Below are 14105 nucleotides of genomic sequence, written 5' to 3'. Positions count from 1 at the left end.
TGTAAACGCTAATAAAGCTAGATGGCTATTAGTGATGAGAGGAAAAGCGATACAGTTACATATCCAGTATTTCCCTTCATAGCTTGTTCTCCATTTTATTTTTAAGTAGGGAGACAATTTGTTTCAGCACTTTTATTTCCTTGATAGTTCAAAACTCATTCTGATGGCTTTCTCTTGTCCGTCTGTGGCAGAAATATGGTGAGCAATATGTTTGGAACGTCGAATTGCAATAAAATCACAGTATTGAGTAAGATGGCGCCGGAGCAGAAGGCAGACATTTTACGTGCCCCCAACCGATTCTGTTTTAATTTTTTTTTATCTGCGTTGTTTGTAACTTATTTTTTTACTCTTTTTGTACGTAATGTTGCTGCTACCGTCTCTTATGACCAAAAATAACTTCTAGACATTAGGACTGCGATTACTCACCACGGACTAGCAGAATCCTTTTTCTTCTTTCCCGACTCTGACGAGCCCGAGGCGGAGGATATACGGCTCCCTCGGGAACAGGCCCCGACCCCAGTGATCTGCGTGAAGAGGAGAAGGAGAAAGAGACGCTGGAGAGCGGGCTGCCTTCTGAGAAGTCGGAGGCGATCGAATAAACCCCCACTACCCTGAATTCTGCTAGCAAACATGCAAACTTTGGACAATAAAATGGACGAGTTACTGGGAAGATTAAACTACCAATGGGACATTAAAAACTGTAACATCTTATGCTTCACGGAGTCATGGCTGAACGACGACAATATCAACATACAGCTGACTGGTTATACGATGTGCCGGCAGGATAGAACAGCGGCGTCTGGTAAGACAAAGGGGGGCGGTCTATGTATTTTTGTAAACAACAGCTGGTGCACGATATCTAAGGAAGTCTCGAGCTATTACTCGCCTGAGGTAGAGTTTCTCATGATAAGCTGCAGACCACACTACCTACCGAGAGAGTTTTCATGTATATTCTTTTTAGCTGTTTACAGAGCATAGTCAAAGGCTGGCACTAAGATAGCATAGAATGAGTTGTATTCTGCCATAAGCAAACAAGAAAACGCTCACCCAGAGGCGACGTTCCTAGTAGCTGGGGACTTTAATGCAGGGAAACTTAAACCAGTTTTACCAAATTTCTATCAGCATGTTAAATGTGCAACCAGAGGGAAAATAACTCTGGACCACTTATACTCCACACACACAGATGCATACAAAGCTCTCCCTTGCTCTCCATTTGGAAAATCTGACCATAATTCCATCCTCCTGATTCCTGTTTACAAGCAAACATTATAGCAGGAAGAACCAGTGACTAGATCAATAAAAAAGTGGTCAGATGAAGCAGATGCTAAGCTACAGGACTGTTTTGCTAGCACAGACTGGAATATGTTCCGGGATTCCTCCAATGGCATTGAGGAGTACACCACATCTGTCATTGGCTTCATCAATAAGTGGATCGATGACGTCGTCTCCACAGTGACCGTACGTACATACCCCAACCAGAAGCTATGGATTACAGGCAACATCCGCACTGAGCTAAAGGCTAGAGCCGCCGCTTTCAAGGACCGGGACTCTAACCCGGAAGTTTATAAGAAATCCCGCTTGCCCTCCGATGAACCATCAAACAGGCAAGCGTCAATACAGGACTAACATCGAGTCGTACTACACCTGCTCTGACGTTCGTCAGATGTGGCAGGGCCTGCAAACCATTACAGATAACAAAGGGAAGCACAGCCGAGAACTATCCAGTGACACAAGCCTACCGGACGAGCTAAACTACTTCTATGCTCACTTCGAGGCAAATAACACTGAAACATGCATGAGAGCACCAGCTGTACCGGAAGACTGTGTGATCACCCTCTCCGCAGCCGATGTGAGTAAGACCTTTAGACAGGTCAACATTCACAAGGCTGCAGGGCCAGACAGATTACCAGGGCGTGTACTGCGAGCATGTGCTGGCCAACTAGCAAGTATCTTCACTGACATTTTCAACCTCTCCCTGTCCGAGTCTGTAATACCAACATGTTTTAAGCAGACCACCATAGTGCCTGTGCCCAAGAACACTAAGGTAACCTGCCTAAATGACTATCGACCCATAGCACTCACGTCTGTAGCCATGATGTACTTTGAAAGGCTGGTCATGGATCACATCAACACCATCATCCCAGAAATCCTAGACCCACTCCAATTTGCATACCGCCCCAACAGATCCACGGATGATGCAGTCTCTATTGCACTCCACACTGCCCTTTCCCGCCTGGACAAAAGGAACACTGATGTGAGAATGCTATTCATTGACTACAGCTCAGCGTTCAACACCATAGTGCCCTCAAAGCTCATCACTAAGCTAAGGACCCTGGGACTAAACACCTCCCTCTGCAACTGGATCCTGGATTCCTGATGGGCCGCCCCCGAGTGTTAAGGGTAGGTAACAACATATTCGCCACGCTGATCCTCAACACAGGGACCCCTCAGGGGTGCGTGCCCAGCCCCCTCCTGTACTCCCTGTTCACTCATGACTGCACGCCCAGGCACGACTCCAACACCATCATTAAATTTGCCAATGACACAAAAGTGGTTGGCCTGATCACCGACAACAACAAGACAGAGACCTGGCTGTGTGGTGCCAGGACAATAACCTCTCCCTCAACATGATCAAGACAAAGGGGATGATTGTGGACTACAGGAGAAAGAGGACCGAGCACGCCCCCATTCTCATCGACAGGGCTGCAGTGGAGCAGGTTGAGAGATTCAAGTTCCTTGGTGTCCACATCACCAACAAAAAAACATGGTCCAAGCACACCATGACAGTCGTGAAGCGGGCATGATAAAACCTATTCCTCCTCAGGAGACTGAAAAGATTTGGCATGGGTCCTCAGATCCTCAAAAGGTTCTACAGCTGCACCATCGAGAGCATCCTGACTGGTTGCATCACTGCCTGGTATGGCAACTGCTCGGCCTCCAACCGCAAGGCACTATAGAGGGTAGTGTGAACGGCCCAGTACATCACTGGGGCCAAGTGTCCTGCCATCCAGGACCTCTATACCAGGCAGTGTCAGAGGAAGGCCCTAAAAATTGTCAAAGACTCCAGCCATCCTAGTCATAGACTGTTCTCTCTGCTACCACACGGCAAGAGGTACTGGAGCGTCAAGTCTAGGTCCAAGAGGCTTCTAAACAGCTTCTACACCCCAAGCCATAAGACTCCTGAACATGTAGTCAAATGGCTACCCAGACTATTTGCATTGCCACCCCCCTCTCCACACCACTGCCACTCTCTGTTGTCATCTATGCATAGTCATGTACATACTACCTCAACTAACCGGTGCCCACTGACATTGACTCTGTACCGGCACCCCCTTGTATATATTGTTATTTTTTACCGTTGCTCTTTAATTATTTGTTCGTTTTATCTCTTTATTCTACACCTGTTGTATTCGGCGCATGACTAATACAATTTCATTTGATTTGATATAGAATCATGAGAATCATGAGAATCGCAATACATATTGCCTTGGCACCTAAGTATAGTGATAATATTGTAATTTGATTTCCCATATGATTACCAGCCTTAATGGCTATGCTAGCAAAGTACAAGTATTGTCAGAGAGAAGGCACAGTAGGGAGGTAGGACAGCATTACACAGAAGTCATTTATAGACAATGAGATACATTTCCGATGGCAATAATGATAATGGATTGGATTTTGTACCACACTTTCCTCTGTAGGTCTAAAGTGCTTTACTTTAGGTGTAGTGAGGGGTAGTGAATTGTAGATAGTGAATTGTAGATAGTGAATTGTAGATAATGAATTGTAGATAGTGAATTGGGTAGTGAGGGGTAGTGAATTGTAGATAGTGAATTGGGTAGTGAGGGGTAGTGAATTGTAGATAGTGAATTGGGTAGTGAGGGGTAGTGAATTGTAGATAGTGAATTGGGTAGAGAGAGGTAGTGAGAGGTATTGAGGGGGAGTGAGAGGTATTGAGAGGTAGTGAATTGTAGATAGTGAATTGCGTAGAGAGGCATAGTGAATTGTAGATAGTGAATTGGGTATTGAGAGGTAGTGAGAGGTATTGAGAGGTAGTGAGAGATATTGAGAGGTAGTGAGAGGTATTGAGGGGCAGTGAGAGATATTGAGAAGTAGTGAGAGGTATTGAGAGGAATTGAGGGGTAGTGAGAGGTATTGAGGGGTAGTGAGAGGTATTGAGGGGTAGTAAGAGGTATTGAGGGGTAATGAGAGGTATTGAGAAGTAGTGAGAGGTATTGAGAGGAATTGAGGGGTAGTGAGAGGTATTGAGGGGTATTGAGAGGTAGTGAGAGGTATTGAGGGGTATTGAGAGGTAGTGAGAGTTATTGAGGGGTATTGAGAGGTAGTGAGAGGTAGTGAGGGGTAGTGAGAGGTATTGAGGGGTAGTGAGAGTTATTGAGGGGTATTGAGAGGTATTGAGAGGTATTGAGAGGTATTGAGGGGGAGTGAGAGGTATTGAGAAGTAGTGAATTGTAGATAGTGATTTGGGTAGAGAGGCATAGTGAATTGTAGATAGTGAATTGGGTATTGAGAGGTAGTGAGAGGTAGTGAGGGGTAGTGAGAGATATTGAGAGGTAGTGAGAGGTATTGAGGGGTAGTGAGAGGTGGTGAGAGGTGGTGAGAGGTGGGGAGAGGTGGTGAGAGGTAGTGAGAGGTATTGAGAAGTAGTGAGAGGTATTGAGAGGAATTGAGGGGTAGTGAGAGGTATTGAGGGGTAGTGAGAGGTATTGAGGGGTAGTGAGAGGTGGTGAGAGGTGGTGAGAGGTAGTGAGAGGTAGTGAGAGTTATTGAGGGGTTTTGAGAGGTAGTGAGAGGTATTGAGGGGTAGTGAGAGTTATTGAGGGGTATTGAGAGGTAGTGAGAGGTAGTGAGAGATATTGAGGGGTAGTGAGAGGTATTGAGGGGTAGTGAGAGGTGGTGAGAGGTGGTGAGAGGTAGTGAGAGGTAGTGAGAGTTATTGAGGGGTTTTGAGAGGTAGTGAGATTTATGGAGGGGTAGTGAGAGTTATTGAGGGGTATTGAGAGGTAGTGAGAGGTATTGAGGGGTAGTGAGAGGTATTGAGTGGTAGTGAGAGGTATTATGGGGTAGTGAGAGGTATTGAGAGGTATTGAGGGGTAGTGAGAAGTATTGAGGGGTAGTGAGAGGTATTGAGGGGTAGTGAGAGGTATGGAGGGGTAGTGAGAGGTATTGAGAGGTATTGAGAGGTATTGAGATGTAGTGAGAGGTATTGAGAGGTAGTAAGAGGTATTGAGGGGTAATGAATTATGCTAAAGGTTGTCTAGACAAGTTGTCTAGGTAGACAATCATAGAATGCTTTGTCAAGCATAGAATATTCAACCAGCACACCACACTGTTCTGTAACCAGGAACTCTTGGTACCCAATCTATTTGGACTTCTGCATAAATTAATAAAAAAGCAGATCTGGGTATAGCTGCTGTTAGGTCACTGAGTTCCTTCTCAGACATTTAGTTGTTGGCTGATGCCCAATAAGCTGTGAGACAGATGATCAGTCTGGACCCGGCCCTGTCTGCAAGCTGCATATGTTAGTTTGTTCCCAGTCGTTTGTCAAGGGCCAGGAGTTTACTTTGCTGTTCTCCCTGAAATATGTGTGATGTTGTTGGCAGGAGGTTTTAAGCTTTTACACACACTTTGCATCCTAATCACCATCAGTGTCGTCACCGTCTCCCCCTTTGACCTGTGAATCCCAGAAGGCATCAGCTCGTCTTCATAAGCAGCATATTAGAGATGCAAACACATTTAATCAATTAAGACGCCTGAGGAGGTGCAGGTGGGTTGGAGGGGTGACAATATGGTACACCGGAGGGGGTGCTCACTATGATCATACTGTATGTCTTGCTAATTGTTATTATTACCAACCTATAATTCAGTTAGGCTAGCGTTCCTTGTATGGGTTTAATTGTGTTTCCATACATTTTCTGTCTCTTTGTTGGCTTCGGGAATGGATTTCTGATTAGCTGGTTTTTCCTTCGGCCTTCATATCTAGTTATTTGTTCATCTACAGTACATATATGCCTCTGCTCGATTCATTATTTGAAGGGGTACTTTGTGCTTGGTTGGGCCCCTGGTGCGGATGGCGGATGGTGGATGGATGCACTGGGCCCTGTGTGTGCACATGACCTTTGGATAATTGGATTTTCTGAAGACATTATGCGACAAACACACAGAGCGGTGCATGATGGGTGGAGGAGGATACTTGGCATGCATGGAAGATGAGTGCTGAGATGGGCTGGTGTTAAACAGGCAAAAAATATATATGGTACTCAGTCGGGGTCTCAACTTACTATTGAGAGTTAGAATAATAGAATACACAATTTCTATTATGTGGTTGTTCGTCAGCATTCACTCAATTAGTCCATATCACAATTGTTTTTATATTGGTAAGTTAGTCTAGCGGCCAGCTATCTAAACTTGTAGTAAGCACGGTCGAATTACCGAGCGGCATGGGGCCCATTGATCATCAGTTATCATATTAAGAACTGCAAATATTTGCCTCCACCCTATGGCAAAATGTTTAGAATTGCTGACCCACAAACCACTGTGGCCCCATCAAAGTTGCCAATCCCTGCCATAGGAGAACCCTTTGAAGAACCCTTTTTGGTTGCAGGAAGAACCCTTTTGGTTCCAGGTAGAACCCAAAAGTGTTATACCTGGAACCAAAAATGGTCATCCTATGGGGACCGCCAAAGAACCCTTTAGGAACCTTTTTTTCTAAGAGTGTAGAGTGGAGTTTGGAGAGGAAGTATTGAGTACGGTACTAGATGTGCTTCTCCACTGTTTAGGGTTGTGAGTGTTGTGCCAGTCACTTTGCTGACAGCCGTTGCACTGCGCTGGGTTGTGTTTACAGGCATCAGAACAGCACAACTTTGTTTAGATCATTGTTTAGAAAGCAGTAGCAAAAGTCACAAAAGAAACCTGATTTGGTTTTCTGCAAATATATAAATACCATGGGAGTCTTACTTTTGGGAACTTTACAGTCCTGTTGATCAAACAACCAACAGGTAGGCTATCTCTCCCTCGGTTGGATTCTTCCAGGTTCATTCTGAAATCCATCTATATAACACAAGACACTGTCGCACCCTCCCCACTGCCGCACCTCACATAGTACATTCTCTATCAGATATAGAGGTACCATACTCTGGAATTTTTATCTTCACATTGCCAAAACATCATCATCCCTCAATAACTTCAAGGGAAGACTGGGGTTCAGCCTGATGAACCAAACTACTCAGTAATCTCCTCCATATAGCCTAACTCTCACACACTCACATCCACACATGCACACACACATTTAAACAAGACAATATATATATTTTCGTGATTACTGATCAATTTCTTTATACGTTTATAATTAGTAGGTTTTGTTATCTGTTTTAACAACCCTTTTTTTGTACTTATTTATTGCATATTGTTTGTTTATGGTGTGGTTTTTATATAAGCCCCTGGGCTTCCAACCACACCTGCACACTGTTTTCTTTGATGAAAATAAATAAATAAATAAATAAATAAAGTTGCCTATGCACAATAATAACAACATGGTTATCTAGCCTGTGCCAGATGTGCTAAAGTCTAGTACCGTGGGTGGTAGGCAAACCCTCTCAAACCTTTTCAGTACGTAGTCGAAATTGCACTGTGAATACGATGAGGAATAGTAGCCTGCTCAGCCTCCTGCAGCCTGCCCCCAGTCCCATAATAACCCATAAGTGAATGGGGTTTAGAGCTTGCCTGCCTGCTCATTTGATCAATGCCAAATACATTTTGATTGACAACTAAGAGATATGCTAACAGTCGTTCAAGTTTGAGTAAATGAGTAGCTAGCTTAGTGATCCTAATAGCTGTAGCCACCAAAGCTGAAAATTTAACATTGGGGGAAAAGTCTTCCACTCACACACTTGTCCAGGCGATAACATCACATCCTTCCAGCAGCTAGCTAGCGAGCTACAGTACAAGGCTCTGTGTCAGGTTAGGTTCTAGCTAGCTATCAAGCCATATAGCTAGCTTGCTAAATAAGTAGGCCTCCATAAATAGATCATCTAGCTATAGCACTAGCCACGTAACGGGACTGCATAGCTAGATTTATTGTGTTGACATTCCCAATCACTGCCCTTTTCAATCCGTTTTTGTGCAAAGCATTGGGTCAGTGAAACTGAATTCATCTCCTGAATGGCTGGAGGCAGGTAACAATGTGCTAGCTGTGATTTACAACCTGATATAGCAATATTTATTAGACTACCTAGCGATTGATTGGTGAATTTTATTAATCACGCATTGACTACATACATTTAATTCTGCCAACAAGGACTTACTCTACATAATTTGAATTTTGAGTCGAAAAATAACCTATTTTTAGAGCTCTTATAAAGATGGTTTTGAAGCATAAAGTGCGTATTTTATATTTTAGACCGATATAATGACTAACTGTTTGTTTCATTTCTACAAAGTAGTTCCAATTCAAACTGGACCCTCTACTAATGGGAATTGCCATGGCGACATAACTGTTTGTGCTGTAGTAGTAGCAGTTTGCTTTTACCGTTGTTGTTGTTGTTGTAGTAGTTGCTAGTCAGTCCTCCAATTGATTATGTGAGTGTTTATTGTTTCCCACACAAAAACAAAATGTTGGTTTGAAGACTTGAGGATCTAATTGAATGAGTAATTTTGGTGATTACATTTTCACACAAAATTGCAGAGAATCTGCCTCAAAATGTGTCCAATTTCTGCTTCTCTTTGGTTCACTATTTTCAGATTTCTCATAACGCCATAAGAACCTTGGCGCTGTCCATGGTGCCTCATTAGAGCCATACAGTTTGCCAATCAGTCCTCCATGTTGGCACCAAACGTTCCATGACAGTAACATTCTAATCGATATTTTCTGTAGAATGTAATTCTCTTGGAACCTTTGGTGCCCACATGACACCCATTCTGATTCTGTGTCTTAAACTAGGTTAGCAGAACTCTGCATACTGTAAATATTGCTCTGGTATTGTGACTATCTCCTCTCCTCCTCAACATGTCACTAATCATAAGTGACATGTTGACTCTATAAATAGATGTGCTGAAGTGCAGTATTTTGTAAGTTGCCATCTCATATTAGAAACTAACTATCAGAAGCCCCAAAAGGTTAAAGTGGCATTAAGAAAGATCAACTGGTGATTCATGTCCAATCACAGCCGTGGTAGAGATAGTGTATGATGTCATCAGTCAGTGACTGTGAGTTAGCAATGCACCATACTTATTTACATTTACATTTGAGTCCTTTTATCCATTCATTTTAAGATAGCTAGGTGGGACAACCAAATATCTGTCATAGTAAGTAAAATGTTCCTCAATAAAGAAGCTATCAGCAAGTAGGAAAAAGTAAAGTGTGAAAGACAAGGGTGTTATTTTTACAGGGGGGGGGGGGTGCTATGGGATTATTTAAAATGCTCTTTGAAGAGGTAGGATATCAGACATTGGGCAGGGACTCTGCTGATCTGGCATCAGGGGGAATCTGGTTCCACCATTGGGGTGCCAGGACTGAGAAGCATTTAGTCTTCCATTTTACTAATACCTCCTCAGGGGTCATTGAAAGATGATTGTCCTTGTGGCCAGTTTGGTTTCTTTCTTAGGGCTCAGAAGTGCATATGTTTTGGGTGAATTTTATCTTGTTGGGTTTAGAGAAGCATACCAATTTTATCTGGTTGGGTTTTTTATTTATTTTACTATGCAAGTCAATTTCAGAACAAATTCTTATTTTCAATGACAGCCTTAGGAACAGTGGGTTAACTACCTTGTTCAGGGGCAGAATGACAGATTTTTACCATGTCAGCTCAGGGATTCGAGCTTGGAACCTTTCAGTTACAAGTCCAACACTCTAACCACTAGGCTACCTGCCACCCCGTTATTTTAGCCATCACTCAAACCATTTAGCTAAAATGGTTGTCTGAAGTGAAAGTAATGACAGATAATTGACAGATAATTGGCCAAAGTGACAATAATGATCCATGGTTGGCTAAAGTGACAACCTTGTGACTGATCAGTGAGATGACATCAGATAGGAAGAATCCTAATGGTTCCCTGTCCATCCCACAGAGAGGGATGGGGTAGAAAAGAGAGACACCTATTGAGTGTGTATATTTATTTATTTATTTTACGAGGCAAGTCAGTTAAGAAAAAAATCTTATTTTCAATGACAGCCTAGGAACAGTGGGTTAACTGCCTTGTTCAGGGGCAGAATGACAGATTTTTACCTTGTCAGTTTGGGGATTTGATCTTGCAACCTTTCGGTTTCTAGTCCAAAGCGCTAACCACTAGGCTACCTGCCGTGTATAGCCATCTGTGCCTACAGACTTGTGTACCGGTATGTGTTTGGGTGGGAGTGAGCGAGGGAGTCCTGTCGTGTGTGTTACAGTTCTGATTAATGTCTTGTATCTGGCTGTAACAAATGTCTGCTCTGTTCCTGCTGTGTATATGATGGCCGACTGATGGGAAGCTGTCTTCCCCCTCTCATTAATCATTCTTAATCCGGTCCAAAGAACCAGCAGGTAACATGGTTCTGCTGACTGTAGTCTTCTCCTTTAATCCTGCTCCTAGGAATTGTCATCTTGATCACTAGAGAATCTTGCAGCAAATTAAACAGGAAATCTTGAAGAATTCTGTGACTGTGATTCTCTCTCTATTTTTCTCTCTCTCTCTTATCCTCTCTCTCTGCTTCTCTATCTCTCGATGTCTCTCTCACACACACACACACACACACACACACACACACACACACACACACACACACACACACACACACACACACACACACACACACACACACACACACACACACACACACACACACACACACACACACACACACACACACACACACACACACACACACACTCGTCCATCCTCTCCGCCTTAACTCATTCCTTGTCTCTCCATCTCTGTTTTAGATCTTCCATATGACCTATGACCTGGCCAGTGCAGTAATGCGGATCTTCAACCTGATTGGTATGATGCTGCTGCTGTGTCACTGGGATGGCTGTCTGCAATTCCTGGTTCCCATGCTGCAGGACTTCCCCCAGGACTGCTGGGTCTCCCTCAACAAGATGGTGGTATGTGTTTGATTCATTACATGTGTTACATTCACAAGTAAAACTGGATAAACAGAAAAAAAGTCTCTGCACACTTCCAGTTCGATACAAAGTTATTTTAATTGTAGCTAAGCTTTCGTTCAATTGACCTTCATCAGAGCATATTATACACAGTGACGCACAGTTATGCTCTGATGAAGGTTGATTGACCGAAAGCTCAGATACAATTAAAATAACTTTGTATTGGACTGGAAGTGTGCAGAGACTTTTTTATGTTTATCCAGCTTTCAGCACCTTCAGTAATCCATTTTGGGTGTGCTGTGGATTGAACCTATTATATAGATTCATAGTTAGAACTAGCGACTAGAGCGGCAGAAGAAAACATCAGTCATAATCCATTCATTAATCAATGCTTTGTTCCTAATCAATAAGAATAGTCTCCCACAGGTACACAATAAACATCTATCAGATACAGATTCTGTTGTTGACTTATCAATAGACCAAAAGACCTTCGTGAAGAAGGCCTATTGGGAAAACACATCGATGTGTTTTAACTAGAAATCAGTCCAGTGATTAGTACTATTGATGGTTGTTTGCACTGTCTACTGTTAGAACAGTCAGCCAGTGAGCCAGACACAGCCTGCCCAGCCACCTGAAGACGAGCGAGGGAACGCTGAGAGAAATAACAAGTCAGGCAACACGATTTATGCACACCTACGCATCCCTCCCTCCATGTCTCCCTCCCTCCACATCCCTCTCTCCCTCCGCATCCCTCTCTCCCTCCCTCTGCATCTCTCCCTCCCTCCATCCCTCCCTCCATCTCTCCCTCCCTCCACATCCCTCTCTCCCTCCGCATCCCTCTCTCCCTCCCTCTGCATCTCTCCCTCCCTCCCTCCATCCCTCCCTCTCTTTCTCTCACCGGGGTGGGGCGATGACAGGAAAGATTAAGAGGGAAAGGGAGGAATGGGAATGTGCCCGGGCAGCAGGCTCCTTTGTTCCTGTCTATTTTCTCTGGGAGGTAAAAGCTGAGTGTTTATAGGTCCATCCGTCAGTCTGGCCTTTTACATGCCCAGGGAAAACCGCTCCGTCTCCCAGCCTCTGCCCTACCCACCAGGCACAGCTCCAAATGGGTTTTTAAACGGATTGGGTTCTGCTCCTCCGCTGTCATTGGGCCTGCCACCACGTCACGTAAATGTTCTGTTATTTTTACATTTTTCTGCAGGGCAGATGTTGACGTGTGTTCCTTTTTATCGACGTACAGAACTAATACCCCATCAAATGAGTCCCCCGGTGGGCCTCAAGCAATGAGAGGAGAAAGCAGATAAAAGTTGTCCTTTTATCTGTTATGAAGGGACGAATCCCTCTTGGTTTGTGATATTCAATTGAATTAGACTAGACTGTCATCTGAGCTGTGTTTCCAGCTGTTTTGTGTCTCAAGATTTGTTTAAATCAGGTCAGCTGAGAAAGGAGAAAACTACCTTGGCTCTGCCTCCCAATCTTACGACCTTGGGAGGTATTGCAGGGGTGAGGTGAGGGGTCAAGTGACCAGAACAGATATTAGTTGGTTTGTTCATTGATCAGGTAACAATGCTAATATGAAAGGCCTGTTTGAGAATGTGATAACAACAGTGGGACTCGTGTGGATTTCCCAGGACACTCTCTCTAATGCAAGGTTCTGAACATCCCCACCTCTCAGGAGTGTGATTGTCATTTCCCATAAGTGTGATGTCAGACTGTAATAAACCTCTTGACCTTCTCTGACAGGTACTATGTCATTCCTATGACAATGCAATACAGGCATTCTGACAGGCCACCTCAAAGTAAAAACCTTATCCTTCTATAATAGACACCTAGGGGTCCTGAAGACTGTATAGTGTACTGTATAAACGCCCAAACTGACACTTTCTCTCTGTCAGGCCATTGACTTCCCCCTCTTCCCTCTTCCCCTTTTCCCTCCCCCTCTTCCTCCCTCCCGGTGTATAATCAAGGGCAGCATCTCTCCAGAGGGCCGTCACTCTGAAGCGAGCAGCCCAGGCCACCTGAGACCTCCCCGTTATTCAGTGGCTGACAACTCGTAACATTAGCCACCGTGTAGCAGCCAGGACATCCATCATCACTACTACACCTACACAAGCTATAGTACAGGCCGGTGGAGGAGTCAGGAGTCCCCACAGGCAGTAACTCATGGAGGGCAACGTGAGGCGGACGGGGGCGAGGGCAGGCAGGTTGTTGTAACCCTTTTGAAGAGTATGAACAGCCTGTTCCCTTCTTTGTTGAATGAAAGACATCACATGATGCTAATCAGTGTTGTATTACTCAAGACGTCCGGTCTCGAGACCACATATTGAGTGTCTCGGTCTTGTCTTGGTGTCGGATACATTTGTACTCGGTTTTGACTCGGTCTCGGACAGTGAGGACTCCTAATAAGACCAGCTGAGACCAGTGCATAAAAGCTCTTCGCCAGACCAAATATGTACCCTCCTTTGTTAAAACATGAACATCTTAACAGTACAGTGGTGAACCTATAGGCCTTAAGTGGTGAACCTATAGACCTTCAGTGATGAACCTATAGGCCTTCAGTGGTGAACCTATAGGCCTTCTGGTCTCATTCTTGACTTTGTCTCTACGACCCCTTGTCCCCCTCCCGGTCTCGATCTTCAATCAAATTTATCCATAAAGCCCTTTTTTTACATCAGCAGATGTTGCAAAGTGCTATACAGAAACCCAGCCTAAAACCCCAAAGAGCACAGTGGCTAGGAACAACTCCCTAGAAAGGTAGGAACCTAGGAAGTCCTCTTCTGTCTGTGCCGGATGGAGATTATAAGAGTACATGGCCATTTAAGGCCAGATTGTTCTTCAAGATGTTCAAACATTTATAGATGACCAGCAGGGTCAAATAATAATCACAGTGTTTGTAGAGGATACAACAGGTCAGTACCTCAGGAGTAAATTTCAGTTGGCTTTTCATAGCTGAGCATTCAGAGGTCGAGACAGCAGGTGCAGTAGAGAGAGAGTGAGTCGGAAACA

General features: G+C 44.2%; 1 protein-coding gene across 2 annotated transcripts in view; it reads left to right on the top strand.

The window, feature by feature from the left end:
• The window catches only part of LOC129813961 (potassium/sodium hyperpolarization-activated cyclic nucleotide-gated channel 2-like), a 65996-nt gene that overhangs the window by 12943 nt on the left and 38948 nt on the right, over positions 1–14105 (top strand). For both annotated transcript variants that reach the window (XM_055866635.1, XM_055866636.1), the window contains one exon: positions 10938–11099. In XM_055866635.1, coding sequence (XP_055722610.1) covers positions 10938–11099 — 162 coding nt within the window. The remainder of the gene's footprint in view (positions 1–10937; positions 11100–14105) is intronic.

This window comes from Salvelinus fontinalis, chromosome 17, assembly GCF_029448725.1.
Source record: "Salvelinus fontinalis isolate EN_2023a chromosome 17, ASM2944872v1, whole genome shotgun sequence".
Classification (NCBI taxonomy): domain Eukaryota; kingdom Metazoa; phylum Chordata; class Actinopteri; order Salmoniformes; family Salmonidae; genus Salvelinus; species Salvelinus fontinalis.
This window is presented reverse-complemented; position numbering and strand designations above follow the sequence as displayed.